We start from the raw sequence: 15961 nt of genomic DNA on the forward strand, positions 1-15961 counted from the left end.
GCAAGTCAGGCGGACCCCGCCGTCCTCGCCAAGGAGGTCAAGGCGGCAAAGCCTCGTCGAAGCAGGATTGAACCGGCCGTGGGGTCGGGCCCCCACCGAAGCACCCCGGTGGGAGGCCGGCTGGCGAGCTTCGTCAGCGTGTGGGAGTCCATCTCCACCGACCGTTGGGTGCTGGACGCCCTAGCCCAGGGCCACGCGCTCGAGTTTCAAAGAAGGTGCCTGCGCGTCCCCCCTGTGGCCAGGAAAGAGCTTCACGTCCCTCAGCTGCTCCTGGAGGTAAAGGCGATGCTCAGGAAGGGCGCCATCGAACTCGTCCCAAAGAGGCTTCGGGGCTCCGGAGTTTACTCAAGATACTTCCTCGTGAAGAAGAAGACGGGAGTATGGCGCCCCATCCTAGACCTACGACGACTGAACAAGTTCATCAAGGCACAGAAGTTCCGAATGGTCACCCTCCAGCACGTCCTGGGTCAGCTGGAGGAGGGCGACTTCCTGTCGTCGTTGGATTTGGAGGATGCCTACTTCCATATTCCCATCCTAAAGGGGCACCGAAAATTTCTCAGGTTCGTGGTCCAAGGGCGTCACTATCAGTTCAGAGCCCTTCCCTTCGGACTACGGTCGGCACCCAGGGTATTCACCAAGTGCCTCGCACCAGTGGCGGCGCAGCTGCTCCGAGAGGGGATCCATGTCTACCCCTACCTGGACGACTGGCTCATCCGAGCCAAGACGAGGGAGCTCGCCGTGGAGCACACGGCAAGGACCGTCCAACTTCTCACGGACCTGGGATTCTCCGTGAACTACGCCAAGTCCCACCTGGTACCCGCGCAAGATGCACTGTTTCTGGGAGCGAAGCTCGACAGTGTCCCTTCTGGCCTCCCCGTCGGAGGAAAGGACCAGGTCCATCCTGGGCAAGGTACAGCGGATGCTGGTTGCCGACGCGGCCAAGGTGAGGTCCATCAAGTCCCTCCTCGGAATGATGTCTTCTTGCATCTACCTCATTCCCCTGTGCAGGCTCCGGATGCGCCCGTTGCAGGAGTTCCTGGACGCGCGCTGGATCCAAACGACTGGCAGCTTCGAGGAGAGGATCACACTCGACGAGAGTTTCCGACGAGCGATCCGGTGGTGGGGCACCCGCGCGCATCTGACGGCGGGCATGGACTTCCAGACCCCAGGCCACCAGGAGACAGTGACCACGGATGCCTCCCTGGAAGGGTGGGGAGCGCACACCGAAAAACTGCACGCGAGAGGCCTTTGGCTCCCGACGGAGAAGTCCCTCCATATCAACGTCCTGGAGCTCCGTGCAGTGTTTTGGGCCCTCAGGTCCTTCCTTCCGTCCCTCAAGGGCAAGGTGGTGAGGATCTTCACCGACAACACAACCACCATGTTTTACATCAGGAAACAGGGCGGAACCAGGTCCCCAGCACTGTCCAAGGAGGCGCAGGACCTGTGGCATTGGGCCGTCGCCCAAGGGATGTTTCTGGTGCCGTTTCATCTGGCAGGGATAAAAAACACCATCGCCGACTCACTCAGCAGGGTGCTGCGCTCGTGCCACGAGTGGGAACTACGGCAGGATCTAGTGGATCGCCTCTTCCGACGGTGGGGCACACCCCAGATCGACCTGTTCGCGACGGCGACGAACTCCAAGTGCCGGAGGTTCGCCAGCAGGTTTCCCCAGCCGAGGAGCATGGGCGATGCTTTCTCGTTCCCCTGGGAGGGCCTGTTCCCTCCATTGCCACTGCTGATCCGGCTCATCAACCAGCTCAAGAGGTCACGGTGCAGGATGATCCTCGTCGCTCCTGCGTGGCCGAGGCAGATATGGTTCCCGGACCTTCTGGACTTGTCAGCGTCCCCGTCAATCAAGCTGCCAGTGGACGCGGATCTGCTCTCCAGGGAAGGAGGCGCCATCCTCCACCACGACCCGAAGTCGCTGAACTTGCAGGCCTGACTCCTGCAGCGCTAGAGTTTGGAGGATACGACTTACCGGCCGACTGCAGAGAGGTTCTTGCAAAGGCCAGGGCGTCCTCGACTCTTAAATGCTACGGACACAAATGGAAGAGGTTCTCTGTCTGGTGCCACGCACAGAAGATTAACCCTCTAAGGATTACGGCTCCCCAAGTACTGCCGTATCTGTTGACGCTGGCCAAAGCTGGACTGGCACACGCGTCCATCAAGATTCATCTTGCTGCGATCTCCCGATACACCAGAACGACGGTGAAAGAGTTCATGAAGGGACTGTTCAGATCGTTCCCGCCGGTGAAGGCTCCGGCCCCGGCGTGGGAGCTCAACGTGGTGCTGACCAAGCTCATGGGACCTCCGTTCGAGCCTCTGCACTCGGCCCCGTTGAAGTTTCTGTCGTGGAAAACAGCGTTTCTTGTGGCCATCACCTCCGCACGACGGGTGGGAGAGATCCAGGCCCTTTCCTGCAAGGCCCCGTACTTGACTTTTCACGACACGAGGGTAGTGCTCAGGACGCACCCCTCCTTCATGCCCAAGGTGCCGTCGGACTTCCACCTCAACGAACCCTTGGTGTTACCTGTGTTCTTCCCGTCGCCTTCGTCGCCGGCTGAGAGGACTTTGCACTCGCTGGATGTGGCTAGAGCGCTGAAGTTCTACGTGGACCGCACGAAGTGTTTTCGGAAGACGTCACAACTCTTTGTGAACTTTGGACCTGTCAATCAGGGGAAGGCTCTCTCGAAGGCTTCCATTTCCAGATGGCTCTCCGGCTGTATCATGTACTGTCATCGGTTGGCAAACCGACCGCTGCCTGGCCGTCCGAGAGCCCATCCCACCAGAGCGATCGCAGCTACCACGGCGTTCCTATCTGGTGTGCCCCTGCTGGACATATGCAGGGCTGCTACGTGGAGGTCGACGCACACCTTCACGAAATTCTACTGCGTCAATCGGGATTCCAGGGAGGAGTCCAGGGTCAGCCAAGCAGTGCTGCGCAACCTGTTCGCCTGAGGTGAGCCTGGTGAGGAGGTAAGATGCTTAATGTTGAGTTTGATGTAATGCTTAATGTTGAGCCTTTGCCACCTCCTGTGGTTGTGCATGTGTGTACTGCTATGTATTCTTTATTCATGAGCATGTGAATCCATGCCAGACCCCATGCTGGAGAAGGAACAAGTTACTTACCTGTAACTGTTGTTCTCCAGCATGGGTCTGGCATGGATTCACATGCGAACCCTCCCGCCTACCCCTCTGCGGCTCTTCACTTGGTCATACTGCCACTTCACGTGCTTCCAAATCTGAAGATGGCTGCCAGAGGCGGGGCTTAGGTAGAGGGCAGTCATTGGCTGTGGTCAGTATGACGCAGAGATCAGTGATTGGTTACTACTACGAAAGACAGATCAGAAACGAAAATGATACTGTTTTTTTCTTTACCGAGGATTCCCAGCCTGACGACGGGGAATATTCATGAGCATGTGAATCCATGCCAGACCCATGCTGGAGAACAGTTACAGGTAAGTAACTTGTTCCTTACAGTGCCCTCTTGTGCCATGTTGCGCGAAAGCTGCAACATGATAAAGAAACTACGGAAAACAACATTTCCCGGTACTGACTGTCTTAAGGGCATGTCAGTTTCCCCTTAAGAATGGAGCGAAAGCCCAGAGGAGTGCGGCAGAAGGCTGCACTTCTCTGGCAAAGTCTAGATCCTGGTGAAAACAGGAAAGATTTCTTAATTGTGGGTAATTTTCCTTCCATGTGGCAACCCCTAAACTTTTTGCTAACACCCAGCTGCAGTGGTGGCCCCCTAGGCCAGGAGGGGTGACCGGGGGAGGTCCAGGCCCTCCAAGGCGCAACCCGGAGAGATGTTTCATCAGCAGTACTGGGGGCCCAAGTAACTTCCCGGCCGTCTCTCCCCACCCTCCGCTCTTCTCCCCGCCCTCCGATATTCTCCTCAGGGATCAGCCACTATCTTGGAGCCGTGCATGGTGGGTGCGACCGCGGTCGCCAGGCTCAAGTCCTGCTGATTAAGGCCGGGAGCTGCCTCGTCTCCCGACTCCTGATATGCTCGCCAGGGTCGTTAGGAGGTGAACCGTCTTTTTGGGCGCAGATGCCGCCACATTTCATGTGGTTGCCGGGCTAGGTCCAGGAGCCATACTTCTCGCTCTAGCTCCTAGCCACGCCCCTTAATCTGCTCTTTTTATACATTTCTGTCTGTTCAGTCACAGGTCCGGCTGCCCCTAGCTATTCTGGTGACATCTCACACACTGGTATTTTACCCCTCAAGGCAATGAAAGGTGTAATCCCTGTGGTGGAGTGTGGGTTGTGCGATATGCCCAAACCATACTTGGGCATCTAGGTTTGACATGTGAACTAATTGAAAGGTCCCTTTCACAACTGTTAAACCTCTCTACCATCCCATTCTGTCTTGGGCAGTACAAGGCCATTGTTTCATGCTGTACCCTTTCCCCATTTAAAAATGTGGCTACTGCATCTGATTGAAATGGAACTTCATTGCCTGTTAACAAGATGGAGGGAAATCCCTCATCCTTCATCACTGAACACAGTATTAAACATTCACTCACTCGGCTGTGGCATTTTCGGACTACTCTACTCATGGTAAGCCATAAGCACAAATAAAAATGCTTTCCCTCTATATGGTCCTGGCAGATTGTGTTCAGCGCTAGTGTTTACCTAGGGTGGAGACGGAATTATTCTGGGTCTAAGGGAGGTTCAATTGCTAAATGAGACTTGTCAATAGCTGTACATGTCAAGCAATGTACCACCACATTCTTAACTTCAGTGTCCATATTGGGCCACCAGTACCTCCCCCCTTAGTCTTAGCTTTGTCTTGCTTCATCCTGAATGACCTCTGTGGGCAATATTAAGTAATTAAGAGCTATACCCTTTTGGGAGGGTCAATCTTTTCCACTCTGAATGAGATCTCCCTCTATCCACAATTCATTATGAAGTTGGTGAAATAAGGGGCTTAACCCCTCTGTTTGCTTGGACCAACCTTCCACCAACTTGCAACGGGTGTCTCAACTCTGCATGTGTTTTTTCTCGCCTCCACATTGGCAGTTCTAACATGGTTTCTTGGGCCACTGCAGCCCATGGTCCCTCGCTTGTGGCTGTCTCCCCTGTTTCTATTGGGGGATGCAAAAGTAGGTCTGTAACAAAAATGTTTTGATCCTGTAGTGTGTACTGTAGATACATTGTATTCTTGGAGGGCTAATGCCCATTTATTTATCCTGGGTGAAGTGCATGTGTTTTGCCCTGGTAATGCATGTGCTAGAGGTTTATGATCTGTTTTAATTACAAAAGGAATGCCTCACAGGCAAAATTTGAAGTGATCTACAGCCCAGCGGCATGCAAGACCTTCCTCTTCTACTGCAGAGCAGTTCCTTTCTGCTCCTTGTAATGTTTGTGATGCGAAGGAAATCGCAACCTCTTGACCTTGGCTTACTCGCTTAAGTATTGCCCCAAGCCCACATTGCTAGCATCAGTTGCCGGAATGTTGCGGTCCAATGGGCTCAACATGCTTAAGGTCAGCGCCTGAATAATGAGATTCTTTATTTGCATGAATATTCGGTCATGTACTTCTGACTAAATTAACGTATTCTTTTTTAGTAGCTCACACAAAGAAGCACACTTTGTTGTAAAATCTTCTGTGATTTTTGAGTAGTACTCAGCGAGCCCCGAGAATGTGTTCCATGCTTACTTGTTCTGTGGGCTGGTGCTTTTCTGACAGCATCAACCAGAATAGGCTACGGTCGAATGCCTTGATTATCGATTACATGCCATAGATATGTTACTACTATAAATATACACTTCTCTAGGTTTATGGTCCGTCCTGTCTCTTTGGATTTTCAACACTTGTTTCAGGCATGCAGCATGCTGGGCAACCTACTTTGCAAAATTCAAGATATCCTCTTGAAAGCATACATTAGGCATGTGTGGCGAGCCAGAAGGATTCTGGCGCAAGTTGAAAATTTGCATATTCTTTATTTGTTAAAAAAATAATTCACAGGCCTATCTTGCCCTATTGCTATGGGGTTTTCCCTGCCTAACCTAACTAACTATAGGTGCTAGTCAGCCATCAGACATGCAAATCAAAATGTCCTCCGTCCAACAATCTAATCCTATCTGGCCCTAGCACTTAAAACTAACAACGAAATAAGGTAGCTTCCCTTTAGCCAGGCCTCTCAGCTTTCTCTCAGGTTTTCCAATCTGCAACAGTTCCAAAATGTGGTCTAAGTCTGTATTACTTATTCATCTGGGTGCGGTAACCTTCCCTGATGAGCTTCTTTAGGTCTTGATATGTGCTTAAACCTTTGTTCTCCAGGAACTTGATAGATCCTCTATTGTATGTCTTTAGTCATTTCCCTTTCTTCTTAGCAACTTAAACCTTTTTGCTTCTGATGTTTTCTCTCTGGGGTATCTTATACCCTTTTCCTTTATTTGATATCCCCCCTCCTGGGGCCTTTCCTCTGGTTTTCGCTTCAAATGTCTCCTGGCAACTCCGTCAGTGACAAGATCAAGCTTTGAAGTAGTCTACCGTTGCATCATGATCGGAACCCACCATTAATTTGAGTGGATTCCCAAAAAAAAACATTTAAACAAGCAATACACGGGCAAGACGGGATTCTACATTCAATGTTCCACCACCAAACCTTTGTTTGTCTTGATGAAGGCCACCCAATTCCAAGCACAATATACCAGGTACCAGTGGCCGAAACACACCTGTGGCGACATTTCTTTTCCCAGTGTTTAATGCCAACACTGTTACCATTTTCAGTTGTTTAAATCAACTTGTTTTTTCCGAATTAGATTGTATGATCCCATAAGACTGTGTGGGACCTTTTTTCTCTGTTTGTCTTGCACAAAATGTATTGACAAGTGTTGAAGTTTGTCTCACCTGTACAGTTACTACACCTTGTGTCCTGTGTAACATTGATTTCTCACTAGCTTTCTGTATCAAATCACCAGTTCAAACACTAAAATTAATTTACAAAACGCTACAAAAGCAGCATCTGCTATGATTTATTGAATGTATGGGCATGGTGTTCTCGTTTGGTCGCCCTGATCAATTGTGCTTTCACTACTTGACTTACCTGGATAGATCAGGGAATTGCCAGTAGCCCTACTAACTATATTGAACCTTCTGATAGGCATTGGAGAGAAATTGTTAAATTATTTGCTCCCTCCAGAAGGGATATCATTTCAAGCACTCTGGGGCGAGGGTGTCAGTCCACCCATATGTCTGTTGAGTGACCTGGGGTGGGGGGGGGGAGGGGTCTGTGCACATACTCATGACCTCTTTCTGTTTTTGAAATTACTACTGGGGAACCCCACTCCCCTACCTCTCTTGCTTCTATGACCATATTGTTACATAGTTTGTCCAATTCCTCCTTGAGTTGCTCTCACGGCATGAGTGGAACTGACCAGACCTTATGTGCCACAGGTATTGCACCTCTTTTGGATTATTTTGTGGGTGAAACCCTTCAGATACCCTAAACCTGGATTGATAACATCTGCAAATCTGTCGCAGAAGTCACTGTCACTGGGTTGGGATCATTTGGGTCTAAGCAGCTGTTTAGATCTCTCTGGTGCCTCCAGCTTATTAGAGGTGCTCCCTTTTCTGCTGCACATAGCTTACTATGCACGTTCCTCCCCATAAACTCTAGTTCCACCATATGTGACCCCAGTATGCCGAGTGGTATCCCTCAGTAAGGTTTGGGATTGATGTCAGGACTCGCTAAATCCTCATGTCCCCGCCCTGATTGGAGATATTTGTCTGTCCCAATAACTATGTTGAGACCCAGCCATCACTCATCTTTTTGCCCCACACATCAAGAAGCATCCATGTGTTTTCTAGCCCTATGGTCTTAGCTGATGTGTGCTAGTCCTTGGGAGATTGTCTCTGAGGGTTAAGTATTCTGTTATGGAGACTGTTTACTTCCCCCTTGTTGGTGGTTACTAAAGTTTGTGTGTAAGCTGCCAACTGTTCTGCCATTTTTGCCATAGTTGGCGATTGCTCAATATTAATCAACAATTTCTCATAGGTTCCTGTGATGTGTGCTGTGCATAATTTGGTCTCGTATTGAACTGTTCGTTAGAGGTCCAAGGTCACAATCTTTCGGTAGGCCACGCAGCACTGCCACATATGTGCTTACTTTTTCATTAATGCTTTGGTTGCCTGAGAATAAGTGATTGTGTTCCATGACCACATTTAACCTAGGTTCACCTGTTCTGCTAGAGTGTGTTGCTTAGCCTGGTATACGTCTCAGGCTTTTCCCACACCCTCACCAATTGGGAAGACATTCAAGTATTCTGCACCCTTCCACTCCCCGGATGTTCCATAGTATGGACGTTTTACTTTTTGGGACACAGCCCTTACCCTCAAATGCTTTTAGATAAGTATCGAACAGTTTTTTTTACAATGGCACCATGCTGTGGTTTGACTAGTTGTTGGTTGAAATGCAGGTGGTCGCTGTATGGTAATTCCATGACTGGGTTAGTCATCAAATTAACAAACTGACACAACAATCTAAAATAACAGGCTAACAATTTTGACTAAGGCAATAAGCTAAAGTAACAAGTTGAAAACAATCCGCTAAAATAAATACTGTGATCATTGGGCAGGGTCTGTTTCTGTGCTGAGATTTTCTCCTCACAATGGGCCTCACTACAAGTTGGGATAACGCCCAACTTTATTTGCGTTAGCGCCCACCTGTCTGGCAGTATTACCGCTGGATCACGGGTTTGACACTAAACGTTACTCCCCATTCCCCGTCGGTTCCATTGGAACCAATGGAGAATTTTAGTCGCAATTACTGTGCGGTAACACCACGGCGGTAATTGCGCCGAAAATGGGCATTTTCCCTGCGTGTTTATCCCCAGCTCTGAGATGGGGATTCTGTGAGCTGGGGGTAAACGCGCCAGGCTTGAGATTGGCGGAGCAGAGCAGCAAATGTGGCGGTAACCCCGTTACCACCACATTTAAGGGCTACCACCCAACTCGGTGTGAGGCAAACTGCTTTTGTGCCACTCTCCTTTTGGGACCTTTTGAAAAGTGCTTCATGTCATTTTGTTGTACAAATGCACACTTAGTGACGTTAGTCAGATAACATATGACACTGGTAATTCATTAGTTTCAGCGCTGCTTTTCTGTATTTAACCAATGCTGAGGTGGACCAGAATCATAGCCAATAGAATAGTGGCTGTGTCTCCATAATAGTTTCGATGCCTAACGAATTCAGTTCAATATGCAAAATTGGAGTGAGCGTTGAGTTGGGTAAGCATATTACTATTTCTGAGAAGCTATTTCTTTGAGCTGCGAACCTGTGCCCACTGGTATGGGTCCAAACTTCTGCCCTTAATAATGCAGCCTGTCTCACTTGACTTTTATAAACTGCGAGATTGGGACCTACAGCCCTCCAACCAAACGGGCATGACAACTGAAGTTTCTTCTGCGGAGTGCTTCAAAGAGGATATAGACTTTGCCTTGTGATTATTCCATCCCCATCTCTAGCAAATTGTATGCTGGGCTAATCAAACCTAGGTACTTCCTCAACAGGGTCACCTTTGATTACTAAACTGATTTTCTTTTTACATGTATTCGTATTTGGACCCATCATTGTTTTAGTCTTGGATATATTCAATTCAAGTCCTTTCTGTTGGCAGAGATTTATAAATGTGTCTGTTAGTTTCTTTAGAGCACTTATGGTCTTGGGCAACATTACCACGTCATCCGCGAAGAGCGATATTGGGATTTTATCACAACCTAGTTTATGGGCTTTGCTTGCATATTATTTAGCACTTTTGCATGGGCATTAATATAAATGCAAACCAGAATCAAGGCCAACGCGCAGCCTTGTCTAACCCCTTTCTCGAAGTTAATCTTCTTTTACTTCCCATCTTGCTGATGCAGTGTTATTAGAATATAACTAGAAAATTGCTTTGGTGATCGGGATTGCAATAGACAATGTTGCAGTTTGCTCATTGGAACACCATTGAATGTAGTTTTGAGGTTGATAACGTGCATATACAAGCTTTGTTGTTTCAGGATGGCATATTTTTGAAACCATAAAGATAGCCTAGAGCATTGGTCCACCATACTCGAGTCTTTTTGGGTACCCAGCCTGTAAAAAATAAACCTAGTGCAACCATCACAGCACCACTTGGTCAATCTCTTCATTGTCACCACATCAGTAGCAGAATATGTTGGAATGTTGTATGTATTGTAATGAAGGCATGGTATAAAACAGTGAAGACAGGCACACGTGATTACAGTTCAAGGGTGTTTATTGAACTTCAAATGGGTTGGTTGAACGCCTATCTGAACCTTAAGCTAAGGATGGGAGGAAGCTATGACCATCAAATAAAAACGTAGTCCTAGTCAAGTCTCGGTCAAATAAGTGCCTATACTAATAAACATATTGCCAATCCTTACTTCTAAATACAAAAGGGTGTGGGACAATGGTGTATGCAAAAAAGAAAAATGTTCAAGAAATATGTCAGGACGATTGATCAGTTGGCTTCCCTTCCCCACGTTTTCAGCGCATGGCAAGTCGGCACATTCGAGCTTCGCACACTCTGGCTTCTCGCCCATGAGGATAAAGTTTGAAGCACAGATATCTTGGCCTTCTGCCAATGCCTCTTTTCCAATAAGTCTCTTAGCTCAGAGGGTCTGTCGTAACCAAGTCTCAAAGTTTCTCAAAGTTCCTATCAGGATTTTCACATGCACACGTTCTCATTTTCAATGTTAATCATGGGTCTCCCTCATCAGACTGAGACCCCCTTTTTGTCACAATGCTCACACTTGGTCTCCCTCATTCGGGCTTGGACATGGATCACCCTCATTCGGGTTCAGATCCTCTTGATATCCAAATCAAAGACTTTCGAATGTGCTATGGGTTTTGCTTAAACCGTTGCAGGACCACTTAGATTAACCTCACACAATTATTCTCATTAATCTTTAACTTTCGTTTCTCATGGCGGGATACTTTAGAGACCTTCGATTGAGCGCATCCATGGTGCCGGACCGCTCTGGCAATGGTATTGTATCTTTCTTCTCAAGTTCAAACATTGATCAGCAATTTGGCTTTACTTGCGTCTTTCATCACACGTGTTTAACAATGTTTGTTCCAATGCTAGTTATACAATGTTGCCGCTTGCAACCTTGACTTCAACAGAGACCGGTTTTGCATTGGTCTCCCTAACTCACCAGCTGTGTTGATCTTTCTTGTGCTTCTTTATTCTTGGAGCCAAGGACGATACCACAGCAGTTGCTGCTGTTCCTCCCCCGCCTTGGTCAGGTATGCAGGAGGGCCTTAGGTATCTCCGACACATAATGCAGGATTCTTCAGTCTGGTTTCCTGGCCTTACGCTTTCTGCCTTGAAGGTTTCTTGAAAGTAACGGCTTCTTGCCGAACAGATCAAGGGTAATTCCCTTCTTACTGACCCTTCTAGGTTTGCCGCCTTTCTCCCCTCATTCAGCTGCCAACTTGAAACTGCTGTACCTTGGTGTACTTTGCCTCACTAAGAGTGTGCTTTCGTGCTCTGCTCTTTATGCGTGTGGGTGTGTCTAATGGCAACCTGGTATGAGTGATTGTCAGTAATTGCCTGACCTCGCCTGACCACAGTAGCGGGACATGTCAAATACACTGCTCGATGTAAGTCTGTTTTCTCCTATAACAAGCTGTCCATGTGAAATTGCTGGGAAAGGAGGGGGAGGGGTAGGGTTCCTTTATATCCTACCTAGTAGGATGGGGTAAAGGTGTTGCAGAGGGAAGGATGCCACTTCTTGCAATCCAGTCTCCCACTCCCTGAAGACCTCTCACCCAGGTTATCCTCCCGCACTGGTCCACCCCCAGGACCTTGTTGCAAAAGTGATGACTGTGTCCTGGCTACCTGGATGACAGATCCCCAGGGACTAGCAGTTGAGACACCACCTGTTTTCTCACAGTATGTTCTGGATTTATAATGCATACAGCATCTCGCCACCAAAGAGGCATTAAGGCAAAGAGTAGTTGAAGGACATAGAGCAAACCGTAAATAACAAGTGACCTGAATGCTCTTTTGTTCCATGTTCTGTTGAGCGAGGAGTTTTGCAGTTGTGAATCGAGAATTACTGCCAAAAGACTAAGAAGCTGATCCATCTGGGATCTATGATTATAGGCTGCTTAAAAAAGCCCATACTTAAGGATTCCAGTACAAAAGGCTGCATTTTGTAGGTGTGGCCTCCCCCACTTACATGCTGTGGGATTTGGCCTCCGGCTATTTCCTTCCTTCACTACTTGCTCTTTGGGTACTAAGTCCCCGGGAGCCTGACGCACAGCACACTGCACGGTTGTGTGTGACCTTTAGGCCTCAGGCTTTCAGGGTCACTGCATATAGACCACAAAAGTCCTGCAGATGTGTCTGCAAGGATTCTTTTATTTACTTCTGCTTAAATAAAGCCTGAGATAATCGTGTGTGCTCTGTCATCGCACTGGTCTTTCTCCTTTAAACTTCTCAAGCTATAGCATAAGACGTATCGCCACAGCTAAACCAAGATAGAACAAGCTCCTGTTTTTTGTCATTGTCTGCCTGGCATGCAGCATTCAACAACAAAAACAGAAATAAATTACATTGTCTAATATGAGCTGTTGATAGACGAATATTTGGTAAAGCTCTGATACTCCACCTTTCTCTCCCAGATTATCGATTTCTTTGACCCTGCCCCTCCAATGTATTTATTCCAACTTGTTTTAGTATACATACATTTTTTTTCCATATAACTTTTTATAAGCATTTTCACAATTTACCTAAAATTAGTGAACCCCCTCTGCCCCACCTACCCCTGTAGTCTGATCGTGGCCATCCTTTTGAAATATCCCCAAACATAAACTCCTTGAATGTTCATAATTATTCACACCAGTCCCACCAGTCTCATTCTCTTCTGGCACCAGATTCCTCTGGCCCCTTTCTGACTCCAACACCTGAGACCAATCCGCCAAAAATTCTTGATGGTCTCCTTGTAGAGAGTAGATTACCCATTCCAGGGCTGCAAAGTTCCAAACTTTTCCCACCCATTCATGCTCCGTAGGAGGGTCCTTTGATTTCCATTTTTAACCCACCCCAACTGCCCCCGCCATCACTAGGATCACATATGCTTAATGTTCTGATCTGGTGCACATTTCCTTGAATGGTCCCCCTAACCACACGATAGACTTACCTCTGTTGCCCCCTCCATTCAGACCTTGAGTGTACATGCATTTTAAGTATCATGATAAGAAAAAAAGTATTTTGCAATTGTTTGTTTATTTGGTAATGCGCACCAAACCCTCCGGTAGCTGGGCGTGGCAGATACAAGTATACTTGAGGCTTAGCTACAACATGTAAATGGGTATAGTAATAAGATTTGGGAGTGAAAGGGTAGGGAGTAACATTCAAAACAAGAGCAGCGGTCAAGGTTTAACTGGGAAACTGGCTCCGCCGGTTTTGGAGAGTTTAAGTCTGGGAATTTCTAAACAGTCGAGTTGATCTGGTAGGGCGGGTCGAAGTTCTAATCATTCTGTCTGAGATGTGGGGGTGCAGCATTGTTCAGGCATTTGAAGGTGAGAGATACAGTTTTAAGGAGTATCTTGTCGCTGATTTTTAGCCAATGCTGGTCTCTTCTAATGTTAGAGGTGTGCTCTCCACGTGGTATGTTCAGAGCTGCTCTGAAGGCATTATTTTGTAATGTTTGCATTTTATCTAGGATGTATTTGTTTGCTCCTGTGTATAGTGTGTTGCAGTAGTCTAATTTGGACATTATTGGTGCATTGGCGAGCAAGTGGTCTGAAAAGCAAGATTAGAAATGTGTAGGAAACCTGAGACAGGAAACCAAAGATCGACGACTTTCACAAGGCAATAGATGGATATGAGCACAATGCATAAGAATGTGATTTAACAAAAGCGCATAGAAGAATTCAAGCAGGCATGTGAATCGACAAAAAGACATACTGTATCTTATACAATGCTTTGCCCAATGGTCTGTTGCCAAATAGTACTTTTTAAATGTATTTTAAAAAGTAACGCATGTATTAATTTGCTCCCTGTTTTGTAGTCCGAGAACCTCTTCAGTCGAGTTTCAGTATTGAAGCCTCATGGTTCTTTGGTGTGGACACTCCAGGAGCTCAAGGAAGGCACCAAGAACTTTTGCCAGTCACAGATGATTGGAGAGGGTGGGTTCGGCCATGTTTACAAAGCTACAATGCGCAACACGGACTACGCCATCAAAAAGCTGAAGAAGGTAAGTGTTGAAGAAAACTGCTTAAGATAGGAATGGGGATAGGGCTAGTAGTTCAAAGTGTCAGTGATTTTGAAGCAAGTGACAAGGTTATTTTGGCAACTAATTCCCTCCGCTTCTGTTTAATTTGGATTAGAGACCAGAGCACCAATAGTTTGAAATTGTCTTGGCCTCTTTGATTTGATTGCTAAGTAGCTGCACTCCAGGAAGGGAAGGCCCACCACAGTTGTTTGAGCACCAAGCTGTCTTAGAGGCTGGCTGTAGCTCAGCAATACCTGACACTTGACTGACTTTCTGTATCCTCTTTCCCACTTTGGAGGATGTGGAGGGTTGATGTTGTGCAGACAAGGCCCCTTGAACAGTTTGGCATGCAAGGGAGGTGGAACGTTGTTGAGCCTGCTCCGAAGATCCCTCCAAAGCGCAAGAGTCTGCAGATGGGCACATTAGAATCCGTTTATATTTAGATCCAGAAAGATAAGTGGTTCAGAGGCAAAAATCACATACACCATGCATTGGGGCTATTAAACATCTAAGGCGTGAGCCGCAGTAGAATTATATTCAAATGTTTGGCAGAGAAGATGCCACCCAGACTGTCCCCGGTTGCTGGAGGGGTGCATTAAGTCTGAGCTGCAGAGAAATGACAAAGCCAGAATTACTCAGTTTCTGACAAATCAGTGCCCGGGCCAGCAGGTGAAAACCCTCCTGTTGGTTCTCTCAGGGCTTTCCAGTCAAACTTCTCCATTACGTAGACCAAGTGTGAGGGTCAGAAATGTGAGACTGACACAAAGTTGTAGTTTTCTCAATGTTTGCCATTTTATTAAAAGTAAAGAGGGGTGAGATTTAATTTGTACTTCTTTTTATTGGCATTTATACATATACATATTGTTTGCTTCCGATTAACATTATCATTTCAGCGTATTTATGCATATTGCTGTTCCAATACAGTCCGACAACTTTAACATAACAAACATTCCTCAAAGAGTGGGTCTGAATGCATATACAATGGTCTCTTGCTCAGGACAGGATCGAGGGTGTAACGTCCTAAGTGGTATTACACCCACTTAAAGTGTAGCAAATATAACAGTTTTTGTCAGTCGATGGGTGCTTCCTTGGGCTCTTACTTTCATCCAGTTAAGGTATTAGTACTACAGTATATGGTGATTCACAGCCTTCACAAGGGTTTGTTGTCTGATTGGTGGAATATGTCCCAAACCAACACTTTCCAGGACTCGTATGTAGCACTAGCAAGCATCTCCAACCCATTTACTGCATTAACCCATACTTTAGTTTCTACTTCAGTCCAGAACTCGAACTCACTGTTCCAGCGTGTGTATTGCGGGACCGAGCCGACTTCCACAAGTCCGAGCCTTTAGCTACAATGCAGGCCATGTCCAAGAATTTTACTACGTGCTTATATTTGCTGTTTCTTGGGTAAGCGGCCAACAAGCACCCTTTCGGGGTTTAGTCATACCTAATGATTCTGGCTCTGCTGCAAGCCTGTTCAATTAGTGCCCAGAAACGTCGTACTTTCGCACAGCTCCAAAACATATGCATTAAGCCCGTCCCATACCATCACACCAAGGACATATTGGTTAAACCTTCCTGCTAAATCTAGCCACCCTACTAGGTGTCATGTAGGTGCGGTAGAGCACATTCAGCTGGAGTAGCCTGAAGCATGGATTTCTGGACACCTCCTGAGGGAAACCCAGCATGCGTTTCCATTCTTTTTCTCCAAGTTATTCC

General features: G+C 47.2%; 1 protein-coding gene across 3 annotated transcripts in view; it reads left to right on the forward strand.

Moving 5' to 3' along the window:
- IRAK1 (interleukin 1 receptor associated kinase 1) overlaps nucleotides 1–15961 on the forward strand; it is a 956043-nt gene that overhangs the window by 382099 nt on the left and 557983 nt on the right. For all 3 annotated transcript variants that reach the window (XM_069645435.1, XM_069645436.1, XM_069645437.1), the window contains exon 5: nucleotides 14036–14221. In XM_069645435.1, coding sequence (XP_069501536.1) covers nucleotides 14036–14221 — 186 coding nt within the window. The remainder of the gene's footprint in view (nucleotides 1–14035; nucleotides 14222–15961) is intronic.

Source organism: Ambystoma mexicanum, chromosome 2p (genome assembly GCF_040938575.1).
Source record: "Ambystoma mexicanum isolate Mex_15411 chromosome 2p, UKY_AmexF1_1, whole genome shotgun sequence".
Lineage (NCBI taxonomy): Eukaryota > Metazoa > Chordata > Amphibia > Caudata > Ambystomatidae > Ambystoma > Ambystoma mexicanum.